At 39.9% G+C, this 13,368-nt stretch overlaps 1 protein-coding gene and 1 non-coding gene across 3 annotated transcripts; one reads left to right on the forward strand and one right to left on the reverse strand.

Moving 5' to 3' along the window:
* The first annotated feature begins 377 nt into the window (after positions 1-377).
* Positions 378-2,209, forward strand: LOC136349224 (protein lin-32-like). Of its 2 annotated transcripts, none has more exons than XM_066300628.1 (3): positions 378-1,613; positions 1,667-1,829; positions 1,881-2,209. In XM_066300628.1, exons 1-3 carry the CDS (start codon positions 1,397-1,399, stop codon positions 2,014-2,016), a joined length of 516 nt encoding a protein of 171 aa, XP_066156725.1. In that variant the 5' UTR covers positions 378-1,396; the 3' UTR covers positions 2,017-2,209. The 2 variants fall into 2 exon arrangements, with proteins under 2 accessions (XP_066156725.1, XP_066156724.1); XM_066300627.1 differs by having other exon boundaries at positions 379-1,639; positions 1,693-1,829.
* An 8,331-nt stretch (positions 2,210-10,540) lies between these two features.
* Positions 10,541-10,612, reverse strand: TRNAH-GUG (transfer RNA histidin (anticodon GUG)). The gene has a single exon. It is a non-coding gene; the product is annotated as a tRNA-His (tRNA).
* Between the last annotated feature and the right edge of the window lie 2,756 nt (positions 10,613-13,368).

Here is a 13,368-nt window from a genome sequence, read left to right on the forward strand (position 1 = left end):
GGAAAATTGAGGCCTTAATGGAGGCGGCATGCGCGGAATTGTACCGCACAAAGCGTGGGAAAATTCGGAAAAAATCGTGACGGCCACCGCGCTCACCCGATTTAAGCTCCGGCGAGCTTCCTCATTATGCCTAATAATTAGATCATTTATCTATCTTTATTTATCATCTCCTTAATGACTCCAATTTGGTTGTTGTCTCCATTATGAGCTTGGAAATTAAGTCGTTCGTAGACTCCAGATTCTGTAAAGTAGGTTCCGCACTTTGGTACTACACAGACAAATTAATTGGTACCATCACGAGCGTCAACACACACTATTAGGCGCTAATTGTAAAAATAAACGTTTGTTCACAGATGCCGCAGAAGTGCTCATTCGTTCGGTAAACAGGCCCGTCCTTTGGCGGTACCCAAGACCGCTCTTTTGTTTTCTCTTTTTTATGACACTTGCCGATTGGTGGCGCGACGTCAGCCTAATTCAACACCGCTCAATCACGTCTATTTTTGATTCCTTTCTGGAATCGTTTCATTGTTTGAATGACGACGCGCGCGCGCGCGCGAAGGCGCCGATGTAGTATCGCGCGAATGGGCCCTGCACCTGTCCACGGGTCTTGTGCCACGGTACGTTGAAAACGGTCGAATCTAATTTCATATGAGAATATAATGACCCTTTAATTATTGTTATATTGGGGCGACAGGTGAAGGTGCGAATGCATTGAAAATCATCAGGACAGTTTTGTCCTAGAAGTAGAATTTGAAAAGGACCATTCAAGTATCCAATTTCGGGTTCGAGAAACTTTTGAGCTTCGCGATGTTTTGGTACCTTCCACGATGTCAGCAGCCACAACTCAACGATTGGCCTAAACTGTCTAAAATATGTCTTCGGTTCAAGTTGCATCATGCGACTTTAGATTTCACAGAAATCATTAATCTGGAGGTAACGCACTCTTCTCGAAAGCGACGTCTCAACGTGTGTTTTTTATGAATTTTTTCCTCATTCTACTGAATATCCTTATGAATTTTTCGAAGGAATTTGCAGAAGGAGCTTTTAGTTCCCGGAAAATCTGAAAACTTTCCTTTCGAATCACGTGAGGAACTTCCTGGCCCATTTGTCGAAGCGAAATGGTACCGTATTGGGGTGTTAAAAAATTATAGCTATCGTGAACGGGCCATACCAGTCACCACTGAGCCTGCCCCAACCACCAACATTTCCCCGAATCCACCCCTGCGGGGTAAAATACCGCATGGCATGCGATGGCACGCGACCCAGAGGCAGGTCAGTCCCATCCCTTCCCATAGTTTTATTTCCGCATGGGTCATCGCGCGATCTACTTGAACTCTTTTTGATTCGTTTCGCCGTGGTAGTGATGTGAGAAGAAAAATGCAAGTGAAGTGAAACCATGGACATTCTGCGCCCCCGCTATCACACCGGATCGACCGGCGAAAATCATCATGAAGAAGCGTTGATCTACTTCAGCGATCAATGCTCTGAAGCCTCGATGTACAACTACCAACACCAGCCAGGATTCATCAAAGTGGACGATGCCATCAGCGAATTCTACGAGAGTAACACTCACGATTCTTTCATGTCTGGGTCTTCATTCAAGTCCAGTTATGGTGAGGGCTGCAGTGGTGATGGTGATGTGAGTAATCCATATCATGTTTCTCAGGGAATATAAACTTTTTCGCCTTGAAGAGAGACGGCGACGAGGAGAAGAGCGACAAGAGGAGGAAGAGGAGGAAAAAGTCTAGTAGAGAGCGTCCGGCCTCGCCGTCCGTCATGAAGAGGAGGAGACTGGCTGCCAATGCGAGGGAAAGGAGGAGGATGAACGGGTAAGTGCACTTTTCGATATTTACTTGACAATAGCGAAAACATTTTTGCAGCCTCAATGAGGCCTTCGATAGACTGCGCAAGGTGATTCCCAGTTTGGATGAGGAGCAGAAATTGAGCAAATTCGAGACTCTGCAAATGGCTCAGTCCTATATTGCGGCCTTGAAAGAACTTTTAAACTTTAGATGATAAGGAAAGTATTTTAAATTTAGATTTCTAGTCCGAATTCCAAATACAAGTAGGTTGTGTGTAAATGAGGCAGGTACAAGTGCTCGTCAGTGGTTTATATCTAACGACAGACATCAAATTGCGGCGTTATTATTTATTTATGTAAAAATGTGATTTATTATTTTTTTTGTAAATAAAACGAGAATTGAAAACATTTTCGTCGTTTATCTGTGAAAGGCGCAGCTGCGCGCATAACGTACTTGCATGATTAACATGAGACTAATCTTGGATCGCAGTTGGTACAAATGCATTATTTATACTGTAAAAATGTAAATGCTGCCCTAATTATGCTAATCGACCCTTAATTATTATGCCCTACGAGGAGGCATCTGCCACTGGTTGATTCTCTTGGTTCCGACGTTTCTTCGGCGCGTGCCGATAAGACATCCGTGTGCAAGAGCCTTTTTCACTTTTAGTATGGTAATTTATCGGGTACCGAAGCAAAACATAACGCAAATGAGTACGTAACAACAAGGAGAAGTAGATATTTCTAAAATTGTCGTGACAAGGTGCAGGAGCGTTAACTCATCCTTAAACAAGATTGAAACTTGCCGTGAAAGATCGAAATTACTATAAATTAAAAAAAAATAAAAAAAAAAAAAATTCTCAATTAAAGAACTCTTTTAGATCACAAAAGTCGTACTGAGGACGAAGCAATCAACGTCATAATTAAGACGAACATGACCAGAAAGTACCTTGTCCCGCTTAATATCCTGCCGGAATAATAACAAGCGCGAGAAATAATAAGACGAAAATGCTAAACATGAATGAACATGCCTCACGCGGAACCCCGCACCGAAAACCTGACTGAATTTGAGCTCGTTTCGGTTCAAGTCGAATCAAAATGCAGGATAGAACATTGCAAGAAATTTAAGAATGCGACGGAGATGTAGGAAAACCCATAAAAAAATGAAAAATTTCTCAATGGCGTCGAAAACTTTTTCGTGGTACCCCTTCGAAGTACCCTGGTCGAGTGGTACATTTTTTATAGCCCTTTGACCGTTGGTAAACGCCAGATGCCCTCATATGGCGATGAAGTCCGCGATTAGATTTTATTTCCCGATATTTTTGTGCTGGGGTGGTACCCGGCAGAGGGGAACCATCGCCTTTTTCCGGGGTGAATACTAATTTCGAATCTGAAGAATGGCATCACTCGAGGCTTATTGAATCGCATAATTACCATGCTAATGAGCGTATTCTTGAGGTTCCTAATATGTAGATGGTGCTTCGGAAAATACTGTTAACTAGACATTGTTAATTGCACGGTGTTATTATATTAGGCGATATATGGGGCGTATTCGCCTAGATCCGAACCTGATTTCACTCCTATCTATAAATTACACTGTTGAAATCTCCGGTACTCGAGTGGTACCCCCACAGAGACAAGTCAATAAGGAACTGAGACAAATTTGACTGAATAGATTAAGATTCAAATCGCCTTTTCAGATAGAGCAAGGCAATAGTACCCCGTGTTCGAACACGTTTAAAAAACCTCTTAATGGTGGTACCAGAAGTAACTTTATATGGCAATTAGACGTCGCTTAAGGTCTTGCCTCTTCATTTTTTATTACGCTTTAATTGTCCTATGTGATTGGAATAAACCATTTCAAGTCGAGATGGCGCGTACGCTAAAGCTTTCGTCGAGTACTATCGGTACCACCGCGCATACTAAGCTCGTTTTTAAGGCTTTTAGGAAATATTTTGATAATTAGCGGAGCAATTTAACCGCTGGGTGAGGCTCTATATGGGGCACATTCCTCCAACAGCTGCCTTCACTGATAAATAATTGTGGTACCATCAAATTTATTGGTATTGGACATTAAATTATTTAAGTACCATAGCAACATAGTGAATGTTCGGGTAGTAAACTCATAAAATTCAATGAAAACCTTTCGGTTGAACAATGTTCTACAATGCAAATAGATTTACGGTAGTACCCATTTTTGCTCGTCGTACCCTTAAAAGAATTCAATCAAGTGCCAGATGTAAATGTATCTCAAACAACTGAGGCTCACTTGTGTGAATACTCGAGAATGCCGGACAGTAAGTGGTTCTAATTTAACGACCAATGGAATTTGTTTAAGTCGTACCGTAGGTACTCTTCGTTTGATGGGAACTGTTCGATTCATTGCGCATATTGTTGGATTTTTGCTATTAAGAGTGGTAAATTAAGATGTCGATTATTTCGACTAAAAGTTTTTAATTTACTGAAAGGGATACCGTTAGGTACCACCGAGATAATTGTCAATTTTTGACAAGTCATTTAGGATGGGGCCAGAGTTTTGATTAATTATCTTCGTAGCTCACGAAGGGGAAATATGGCAGCTATGTAGGTACAACTTTGTATTGACGGTACCACATTGCCTTGATTGAACGAGGATCACATTGTCTGCCTTAGCGGTTTATTAAATCTGGTATCTTTTTGGGCTACTTTTCAAATAAAAACTTGACTGGTACAATCGGCCAAGATAGTGTTATCTCGTTGAAGAGTAGCATCTCGACTAGAAGCTACCGCTTTTGTTTGAAGAAGGGGTGGTACCAGACACTTTGTTAATTAACTACATAACGCACATCTTAAAGGTTCAGAGACATCGTACCGTCTCGTTTTGACGGTAATTTAAACCATAATTTTTAGAGGTGAAATTTGCCGCATTTCTTTTTCTGGATGAGTAGAACATATGCACATATGTAAGTGGTACCAGAACCAAAGTCACGTGACCGCTTGCCTGAATAACTTTAATCTGCAGGTACATACAATCACCTTTTTGACCCAATTATAAAAACATGACACGATCTTGATATGATGACATCACTCACATGTAACTGCACCACCTGTGACTTTATGGTACTGTATGGCATGACAGTGAAATAACATGGTTTTAAGCGATTAGACATTTCAGACGTGGAACTAGAAGCGAGAATAAAAAACCAAATATTTGCCTTAAACTTTAACGAAACTTGAACGTTATTACTTACTTACATATCACTTAAGCGAGAGATACAGCACCACACCGGCTTGGTGGGACAACCGTCGTTTGATATGGTTCCAGTAGACAAGATTTTTATTCTTGTTTGGTTAAATCTAGATATCACGGTGGTACCAGAACCATAGTCACGCAACGAAAACACTATTCGCTATAACGCCTAGATTTGCTTTGATGAAGCCACCATCATAAATGGAACACCAAATTGAAATGGTGGCATTACGTTAACTTGGCACCACCACTTGACTATTCGGTACTGCCAGGAACTAAAATGATTTTAACACTTTTAAGGTAGTACCAGCGCAGTTAAACAACCACCGGACTTACGTTTCGTGGTCCCATCTCTTATTGACGTACGATTGTGTCTTGGTAGCTACACCTTAGTTTAGTAGATCATCTTGGTCACGCGATAAGAACTCTGGTTACGAAGCACCGCCCTGGCCGCTCAAACATGATTATTGGAATTCTATTGCTTAAATTCTCTATGCAATTTGGTTTAATTGGAAGACAAAGACAAGTACCCTACTAAGAGGTGGTGTCGAAAACGTGATTAAAAAACCTCAGTGTTTGCCCTTAAGGTCTAGTAGTTAAAATTATCATTTAGGGGTACTACTGTGACCGACCCAAAGGTAGCAGACCCTTCTTGACAGATATAGACCTTTTCTAAATTTTCAAACGTGATACCATCTTAAGGAATACCCCTTAACAGTCACCTGCTCGCCTGCCAGGTACCATTATTGTATTCTCAAAACAATGTTAAATCCAAGCTAAAACTTATTTACCATTCGCATGCGTATCGAGATTAACGAAAAGTCGCTAATTATGGAGATAGGAGAAAGTTTCTGGCTTTACTTTAGCTAATATGCAGGTACCATCTAGATTTCATAGTACCGGAAATCTGCCATTTAATTTTGAAATTTCGCATGATATAAATAGATAAATTGCAGCGGACCAAAGACCGAATCGTTGGTCGAAGTAGACCTCTGTGACATGCGCGGCACCACCTTTGGCTAATAGTACTTCTTTGAAGTAAATATTTATTAATATGGTAATTTCCTGGATTGGGAGGTGTCACATTCGCCTAATTGTTACGGAGAGTTAAAAAATTAACGATGTCAGCGGCAGTCGGAAGAACTTGCTTGTTAGCTTACGTATTCAGAGTGGTACCACTCGAGCCCGAGGATGTGACCCGATATAAAATATTTCGGTTTTAAATCTTGATAAATAGGTTGCCACCCTGACCTGTAGGTACCACCTTAACAGGTTGGTACCACGCTGACCTGCCGGAACCACCTTGACCTAACGGTATGGCCTTATTATAACCTTGGTTTTTTAGGCATAATTGAGTTTAACTGATTCGAAGATGGTACCATTCTGAACGCTCATTATTCTTGACAAGTGCGAGAAACATATGACCGAATTAGAGTTTTTCCCTCTACTACCGGTGAAAACAAAGTGGTACCGTGTACGTTCATTAGACAGAGATAACTGATAGTTTACGCGGGCACAGCAGCGTCTAACAAATGGGGTTTCGTAAAAATAATAGCGCCGGGGGACGTCCCAAACGACATGATTAATTTCGTACGGGCTTCTGCGCGCTGCCTAACGGTTCCCCTTAAACTCTAATCAACCAATCATTATGCTCGGAACCATAAATTAGTACTCGTTGGGCTTCGGGATTTCTCAAATGCCATTCTTGTTAAAATAGATTTTTCCCCGGTTTGAGCGATTAGATAAGAACGAGGCACTTGAAGCTTTTTTTAGGTTCTCTGGCCGCAGTGCCCAACGGTACCAACGGATTTGATGAGATAACAAATAATAATATTCAACTTAATGTCAATATACAAAAAGGTGCTACTTTTAGCTTTAGGAACGTGCTTCGCACGCCAGTACCCGTCGATGGTACCGTACAATTCGCGAAATATAAACTTGTCATAACCAACAAGAAATCTGCAAGGATTATCGGTGTACTTTTAATGCCGTATCGCTTACATGTGCCACTGGAAATGCATCATGGCGTGCTTCACAGGGTAGGACTAGTCGAAGGGGGATCATTGTGATGTTTCAAGTTTACGGGCGGTGGCCAAGTTGATGGACTTGGTGGACGAGGGGGTGGGAATGTTTTTCGTTCGGAAAAAACAGGTTTAAGTCTCTTTGGTGTTTTCCAAAATGTGCGAGAGATTTACGACGCGTGTAAATAATCAAAATTTGCGAACTGATTTATCAAAGAAAAAAGTTCTTATTCGATGATTTTTGAGAAATTACAAAAAAAGCATGAATTTTCCAGTATATTTTCGGGTTTCCCAATCTCAGCTTCGATTCCTAAATAATACTCATTATTCGCTAACAATTTACGGCGTTTCTGATTGACTTTTAGAATAACGAGTTTAACGGAGACTTACAAAATATCAGTTAAAATCGAAGACAAACTCAAAGAGTTAGCAGGAAGTTTCTTTTACCAGAGCTTTGATGCTAAATCCTCAAAAAGCTCTCCCCTTTCATCTTGCTGCTGAGGGGCGCATGCGACTGGGCCGAATCCGGCTCTGCAGCCAACAGGGGCACCCCCGTGGGGCCTCCGGTTCCAGAAAAACGAGGTGCTCTGCGAAGTGTCATGTCGCCACTTCACTTTTATTGTCTTTACGACTTCTAAACTCGTTTGTACTAATAAAAAATGAGCTTGTTTTTGACGCGATTAATTTCTGTCGGTACCATTTCACGGTTTTTATTAGCGGCTATATCTGAAGATTAGTTATTTCAGTGCCCGAATCGGTCGTTACAACAATAAATATAATTAAAAATTCCCTAGGAAAATCATATTTCACCGGGTCTCAAATAAGATGTTTCAAAAGCTATAACAGTAAAGCAGCATGTTTGGCGGGTAAATAATGATGGGTTCCAGTGGCGTGTTGTTGCTTTTGCGCATCCTCGTGAATGTAGAGTTTGTGCGTGAACGATTTACCTACGCCCCTGAGATCGGTTAGGTCAAATCGAAACTGGGTAGTCATGAATATGAATCAGGTCTCTTGATAACTCAAATAGTCACTTCCAAATGTCTCCTTTTAGTTTAGGAATATTAATATCGGGATCTGGAAAAAAAGATCAGATAACTTGGTAAATAATTATTTTGCTATTCAGTAAATTCTGTCGTTTCCTTTGATTAAAATTAGAATTTATTATTTTTCTCGCCGTGGTACTGGTACACCGAACGGGCCGGCCCCATCAGTTGAAAATTCCGATTTATCTTCTAATCGGAAGCAGGAAGTGGACCCAATTACTAGTATACACATACCCAACTTACGCAGGCATTCCGGGGCGAAAATAACAAGACTTTAATAAATTCCTTTCAAACCACCGGTATATTAATCATGCCCGGATTTTTGTCCAAAACCAGCAACATCCCACTGCGTCCAAGCCTCGTTACTGCGCACATCTTATCTCCAAAACATGACGCGAATTTATTATTATTATTATTAGGGATTGTTATTGTGGGTTTGTGCTTTTTTTCCCCTCTCATCTCCTTTGCCGACCTGTTTACGGGTTCTGAGTGGTTCTTAATTAAAGCTCGAAACGCATAAGCGACTCGGATCGATAATAGTCGCGCTTATTAAATATATGCGATTTTTATTGGTTCGATATGGAATCGGTGGTTCTCGTATTGGTTTAATGGCGCTATAAGTTCGATGGCTAATTGCCGTGACACTCTGTGTGACGTCTTCATCTTTAGTTCTTTGGAAAGGTATTTTTAGCATTAATCCTTCGAGAGAGAGAGAGGCTGCAAAGTGCCGCGGAAAATTCCTCATTTTGATAAAATTCTTTAATCTTCAATAAATGATCGTCGATCATTTAAGATCAAGATATGACGCATGTGGAGTTTTGACAGCTAACAAAATATTGATTTTGACTATTGTTCACATTTGATGTGGACGTGCTTGAACCCTATGGAGATTGGCAAATCTCGCGGGGAGATGAGTCTCTTCTAATCTCACAATCAAACTGGGGATTCCACCACATAAAAATACATAACATGGATTTTCGTATAACTGATCGTATTTTTGTACTGAAAACAACTACGGTATTGAAGGATCTATGGTGAATGACATACGATATATGTATGATTCATGAAAACAAAGAAATTAGAAATTTTCAAATTTCTCCATTTTCTCCTGCCAGGTTGAAGAGACTCGACATTTTACTTAAGCATCGTTCCTTGGAAAAAATGGCTGAATATCAGCGCTGCACGGAAGAGTCACAACGTAAACATACCGGGAAGACTTATGGCGGATCCTAAGGTTCATAGAAATGACAGTCTAACTGTCACTCTAACTGACGCTTGCAGGACAGGGAAATAAAAACAAATTAAACAATAAAAAAATATAATTCCTGTTTTTCGGGTTAAAAAATTACAAACGCTGCACTTCATTCAGGTTCAGGTAATACGAGGCAAAACGTATAAAACGTATGCAATTCGCCTTTCTTTGAGGATTCAAAATCGGAAATTCCAAAATTTACAATTTAAGGTCTGTTTATGAGTTCAGCGAATGATGAATTGAAAAAAACTGTTATTCTTGATGTGTACACACGCAAAAGACGTGAAGATCAACCATGTACTTAGTATACATTGTAATCTAGTAAAAAAAAAACTAGAAATAGAGCTGTTTTTCAGCACGCGCGTCTAAGGGACGCATGACCGATCATCCGAATCGGATCGCGTTCAATGTTGCTCCCAGATGACTCCGATCTGCTCCAATGCCACTCTAATGACCCTATCGGTAACGATACCCTACTCGGGGTTAATTGAATGCTTAATACCATTAGTTTTCCAACTGCACGGCCCACCTGTTGTTCTTTTATCCGGATCAGCATACAGGGTGTTCGCCAGAGAAAGCAACAACTGTGAAAATTGTAAATTGCCTCTGATCCGGTTGAAACGTAAAATTCCGCAGATTTCTTCGCCTTGTTGTTTTACCTATTTAGAGATTATTTTACCGATATAATAATAATTGTTATTCCAGTTGTACATTGAAATATGTCGCGACAGACGCATGTCTGCTGCTGTGCAAGCATTAGCATTATTCGAAAGACTCTCCGAAATAAGTAAGACAATGAGGAAATAGTTGAAATACTTTCGCTTATTAGGAAAGAGACGCGCTTTTGGAATTACTCAGTAAAAGAGCGGATTTAGATGTAATTTGAGGTTTTGGAATGCGCGCAGCTTCTGACTGCGATTGTTACTTGTATGTTACCAAAAAAATAAAGAAATAATTGTAGATTCTACTTTTAATTATTTTACATTTTAATGGTTTTCTTAGCTTTTATTAGTTACGAAACAAAATTTGAAAAGCTCGATTAAAAAAATGTTTTTTTGAATCAAATTTATTTTAGTAATATTAAAGAATTTTCCTGAAAAAAATGTTTAAATACAAAACTTAAAAATAAAGTAAAAACATGTAAAATAGAAAATAAAAATAAAAAAAATCTCTACCGTGACAATGTTTTCACATTGCCGTGACCAGGATTCGAACCTGGGTTACTACGGCCACAACGTAGGGTCCTAACCACTAGACGATCACGGCTATCAGAGACTTGCGTGAGAAGGTATTTAGGATGTACTTTTACTACATTTCGTTTCTAACGAACAAGAAGTTTAAATTTTATGTTAGTTATACCTTACAAACAAATACTTCACCCGATATTTCTGCACTCTTAACCCAAGTTCGAACCCCACAAGCACTATTTTCACATATATTCAACAATACAAACACCGAAATTCTTATATTTTTCTCAAAAAACATTTACTAAACCTAAAGAAACTTACACAACAATAAAAAAAATAGCATGATTTTAGATCAGACAACGTTATCAAACCAATCAACGTCTGACAGGAGCACGTGCGGGCACTATTAACCCGATTTGAATGTTGGAAAGATGGTACTTGTCACATGATTAGGAGGCGGAGTTAGTGCCGTGTTTGTTAGATCGAATAGGTAAGATAAAGATAAACAGATGCTCTGACCGAGTTTGTGGGGTATGTAAGGGATCATGCAGTGTATACCTTATGCCCATTGTGGTGAGAGTAATGGTGCTTGGAAATGAGCAACGGCAACGAGATTGTGCAATTTCATTTTCAACGCGTATGAAGTCGTATTCAACTTTGCCTGAAGTTCTCCGAAATCATTGAATCCTCGTCACCAATATCTATCTTGATTGGCAGATTTCAAGATCGGCTTTAAAATATTAAGCTTTTCTTAACCCCCACGGTAATGGCATTGTACTCGGTTAATGTCTATGTGGATCTGAGCTGTCAAAATCCTGGAATTCTCATCGTCCCAAGAGTTTCCCGTTTCTCTTCGTTAGGGCAACGTTCTTTTCCGACGAGCCAAAAATTGGAAACGTAGTTGTCAAGTTGCAGGCGGCGTTGTCGCATATACAAATTGTCGCAAATTTCGTTAAAACGAAACAAAATTACGAATTATTAAAGTTCGAGTAATGTCAAGCTGTAAATAAACAGTAGCAGCGCACGTTCCTGCCTGAAAAGATCCACTTGGTACAGCGAATAGGAAAATTGCTTCAAGACTTAAGTGGCAATGAAAATTGAAAAACCACCATATAAAACCCGACAAAAAAGTACCATAAATTATTTAAGACTGTGGCGCTCTCGAGCGGAGTAATTATTTAAAGCCACAGGTACCTCACCGTAAAAAGTACTCTCTGCCGACAAAACCAATGATCGCTATATAATTATCATACAACAATCGTCCGGAATAGGCCATTTAAGCAGTGACGTGATGAAATGGAATAAAGATAAGAAGCACAAATTAGTAATAATTATCTGAAACAATTATACGTTCATCATAATGGTCATTACAGTCGATAAAACGAGTATCAGAGCTGTAATATGACATCTAGCCGCCGTAATTGGTGCCAGATTAATTGGTGCCAAATTTGGTGCCGTGATTGAAGCCCCGAATCTCCAATCGATGCAAATTTGTCGAGGTGAAGGGCAAAGTAAAAGTGGCTCACACGCCACTTAAACGGTCATACATCATTTTCAATGGTCAATGGGCAAAAAGTAGTCGGCAACAGTTGGCTTAGTTCACCTAAATGAACTGTAACGCAGAACAAAAACAAAAAAGGAATCGTGGTGTCCTTCTAGTGAATCGACGTCTAATGAGCGTAGTGTGAGAAAAGATCTTCGGGAACGGTTAGAGTCATTATTGAAAACCACTGACGATCGACAATATGAGTGTTCGAGTCTTTCTCGGGGTCATTAGGTTTTTTTGGAATCAAATTAGCATGGGTGAATTATCAAATTTAATAATAATAAATTAGTGGCGTCTGATGAGGCAACTACAAAACAAAACGGTACAGTCCGGCTAATCGATTCGGCATCGCTAGTCGGAACTAGGATCTTCTAGTCTGGCTAGATAAATCTACACAGAAAAGCGGATTATTTAGCTATAATTTTGTTCAAATAAGCATTATAAACTGACACCTGATAAGTGGTAAATTATCAAATTATGGTAATTGAGTATTTGTGCCTTTCCATGGAAGAGGTTTAGGTGAATCTGACAAATCGCCTGTCGTGGACGCGATATTTCCGTATACTCGGAAGCTAATTAAGGGTGATTATTTTCACACCTCAACAATATGAACACATTAGTTAGTTTTAAAAGAGTATTAAGTTGTCCCGTCACTGGATCTAATGGTCAACAGCAAATCGATATAGGCAATGGCGGCACGCACAGGGAGATTTTAAACGCCGACCAAAATGGCGCGCCTCTGATTTTCGGAACATCGACTTTTAATTTAAATTATCTTGAAGGCCTAAACTTTTCTCAGTACCGCAGGCAAATTTGGCGGAATCGATACGTTCGGGTATTAACCCGAATATGCGGCGGACGCCGCTCTGTCTTTAGAAATTGGATTTATGCGCACCAAAGGCGTACAGCACTTACACCACGTACCCCAAATTATTTGTTGAAATTTGTCGAAGCATTAAAAAACTCTTCTCCTCCAAGTGGCGGAAAAGCGGTGCTTTGCAGATCGGGAAGTTTCGGAGACTTTTAAAAATTTTCTTAAAATTTAGTTTCATGTCTGATTAAACGCCAGTGCCATAGCAAATTTATACAGATCAAAAGCTCTCAACCTCTTTTATCCAGGCTAGGGGTAATTACATTGAAAGTAATTGCAGACCCCGTGCGCACCTGAGTTTCTAATATGTAAAACAGACTAGTTGTTTCCTAGAGGCACGGTAACTTTCCGATATAGCAAGCGTCAGTGGCGTACGAAGTGTAAGGGTACACGTATCTAACAATTGTATTGAAAATTA

This window comes from Euwallacea fornicatus, chromosome 37 (assembly GCF_040115645.1).
Source record: "Euwallacea fornicatus isolate EFF26 chromosome 37, ASM4011564v1, whole genome shotgun sequence".
NCBI classification, from domain to species: domain Eukaryota; kingdom Metazoa; phylum Arthropoda; class Insecta; order Coleoptera; family Curculionidae; genus Euwallacea; species Euwallacea fornicatus.